At 40.1% G+C, this 2,594-nt stretch overlaps 1 protein-coding gene across 1 annotated transcript; it reads left to right on the plus strand.

Moving 5' to 3' along the window:
• The first annotated feature begins 421 nt into the window (after positions 1–421).
• LOC101297998 (transcription factor DIVARICATA-like) lies at positions 422–2,366 on the plus strand. The gene is made up of 2 exons (XM_004294220.1): positions 422–1,437; positions 1,641–2,366. Exons 1-2 carry the CDS (start codon positions 1,010–1,012, stop codon positions 2,116–2,118), a joined length of 906 nt encoding a protein of 301 aa, XP_004294268.1. The 5' UTR covers positions 422–1,009; the 3' UTR covers positions 2,119–2,366.
• Positions 2,367–2,594: the final 228 nt, after the last annotated feature.

Raw genomic sequence — 2,594 nt, forward strand, 5'->3', positions numbered from 1 at the left:
TTACCACACTAGATGGTTATAAAATGGTTTTTTTATTCACTCAAAATATAAGTCAAGTGTCAAATATTTAAACATTATGAGAATATTTTTTTATATAGAAAAATGGAATAAAGTGTGTTTTAATTAAGAAAAGAAAATAGAAACATAACAGAGCATGAGTGTTATTATAATGCTTTTAAAAAAAAAAGAGTGTTATTATAATAGGAAACTCTTTATTTTCTTCCCATAAATTTCAGTATCTACAAACTTCTTGCTATCCAATCACAACAACCCACCTCTGAGTCCAAACTCTGCTTTTCTTCCTCTTTCCCTCTTGTTCTTCAATGATTTTAGCAAAAATTTAGATTCATTTCTTCAAGCTTGGCTATGCTAAGCTTTGCTTTTTTGAAGCTTCAATATTTCCCTTTCTCTTTCCATTGATAGCTCAGGCACTCACTTTTTTCTTTCTTCTCTTTTCTTTGTTGCTCAGGCCTCAAGGAAAACAGAAGAAAGAAGAGATCTTCCCCCTACTTTCTCCCATTCCATTCCTCCCTCACTCTCTGTCCCTATTGCCTTCTCCCCCATTTATTGCTTCTCTTCCTTAGTTTTCCTAATTGGGTTTCCAAAGAGGTACAAGAAGCTGCAGATACAACTCTGTTCTGTTTGAAAAGGTTTATCCAGTTGGGTTTTATCCCTTTTCTCTGTCTGTGGTTTCCCCAGGCTTCAATGGGTTCAGATCCCATTATTGGTTCTGGGGGTTTATCTTGGAGTTTTGGGTTTTAATATTATTTTCAACACAATTCCTTTGAATTTCGGAAAGGTGGGTCTTTTGTAGATTCCTATACAGATAAAGGTATTCTGATTCCTTTTGTAAATGCCCCCTTGATTTAACACTGATATTATCATTCTCAAACCTCCACCTCTTCTTCTGCATTTCCTCTCGTACACTTTGTTCCTCATCTCTCCCTGCTCTGTTTCCAATCCCCAAAATTCTAATGCTGTGAATTCGGAGCTTACTTGATTTGGTGTTATGAAGTTGGAAATGGGAATTCTCTCCCCTTCATCTTACTTCTCTGACTCCAATTGGCTCCCTGAGGAGACCAAGAGCGCGAAATGGACTCCTGCGGAGAACAAGATGTTCGAAAACGCCTTGGCGTTGCACGACAAGGATACGCCGGACAGGTGGCACAAGGTGGCGGAGATGATACCTGGGAAGACTGTAGGGGATGTGGTGCAGCAGTACAAGGAGTTGGAAGCTGATGTGGGGAAGATCGAAGCGGGGTTAGTTCCTATTCCGGGATATGGTACCTCTCCGTTCACATTGGAATGGGTGAATAGACATGGCTATGATATTGGATTCAAACAAACTTATGGGATTGGTGGCAAGAAATCTTCATCAACTAGACCAGCTGATCACGAAAGAAAGAAAGGAGTTCCTTGGACAGAGGATGAGCACAAGTAAGTTTCCTAATTTAGATTTCATTTTTAGCTTTGATTGTAATGGTAAAGCATTAGTGATCATGCTGAATTTGTGAATAGTTGGTTCTTGAACTGATAACATTGTCATGTATGCAATGTCAAACATGAAGAGGGCTCGAGTTGTTTGTGCTTTAGGCTTCACTTTATATTTTGGCATTGTTTTGATGATTGCGTGCATACAGGCTGTTTTTAATGGGACTGAAGAAGTACGGCAAAGGGGACTGGAGGAACATTTCTCGGAATTTTGTGGTGACTCGAACCCCGACTCAGGTGGCTAGTCATGCACAAAAGTACTTTATCAGGCAGCATTCAGGGGGGAAAGACAAGAGAAGAGCTAGCATACATGATATAACAACTGTGAATCTCGGTGACACCTGCAGAACTCCATCTCCAGACAACAAGCCTCCCTCTCCGGATCACCACCATTCTTCTGCCTTCTCTCAGCAGCCGAATTCTGCTAGGATTCCGCCTTTCCAGTGGCAACAGGGCGGCAATGGAGCAAACATGGCTTTTGGTCAGGCTCATGGGAACTTGTTCATGTCCAATACTCATGGGATTGGTTCTTATGGACTAAACAAAAGTTCAGTTCATGAGTCATACTATGCACCTCAGAATTTGGCTTTTCAGATGCAATCCGCACACCACTACCTGCATGGATGATGCTCTAGCAGCTCGTCTACTAAATCATCCGCAGGATTTATGTCACATTATGGTCTTTTAGTTCATTAGTATAGCGGGGCGCGCTATATCTGAGTCTTGTTTTTGCTTTCATGGTTTCTTGTGAATATGTAATTCAGAACTTTGAGTTAGTCTAAAGTATTGGAAGGGGGAACAGGATCAAATCCTGGAATTTCAACTTATGGAATATGAATGAAAACTGAGTTGAAGCATCTCAGAACCCTTTGTTGTGGTTTATTGCACCCTATGGATCTCATATTCCGTTATCTGATTTCAGATGAATATTTCTGTAAGGCATCTAAATTGAGCAAGAAGAGCATATATGACAGAAACTGCTGTACATTTCCAAGTCTGGTACACTGAACAGTTGACTGCCTCTTTATTTTGATACCTTAAGAAATGAAAGTGGGAATTCACTGAGATAAAATGCATCTTCAATCCTCTGGCAGACATGAAAT

This window comes from Fragaria vesca, linkage group LG3, assembly GCF_000184155.1.
Source record: "Fragaria vesca subsp. vesca linkage group LG3, FraVesHawaii_1.0, whole genome shotgun sequence".
In the NCBI taxonomy this organism is placed as follows: Eukaryota; Viridiplantae; Streptophyta; class Magnoliopsida; order Rosales; family Rosaceae; genus Fragaria; species Fragaria vesca.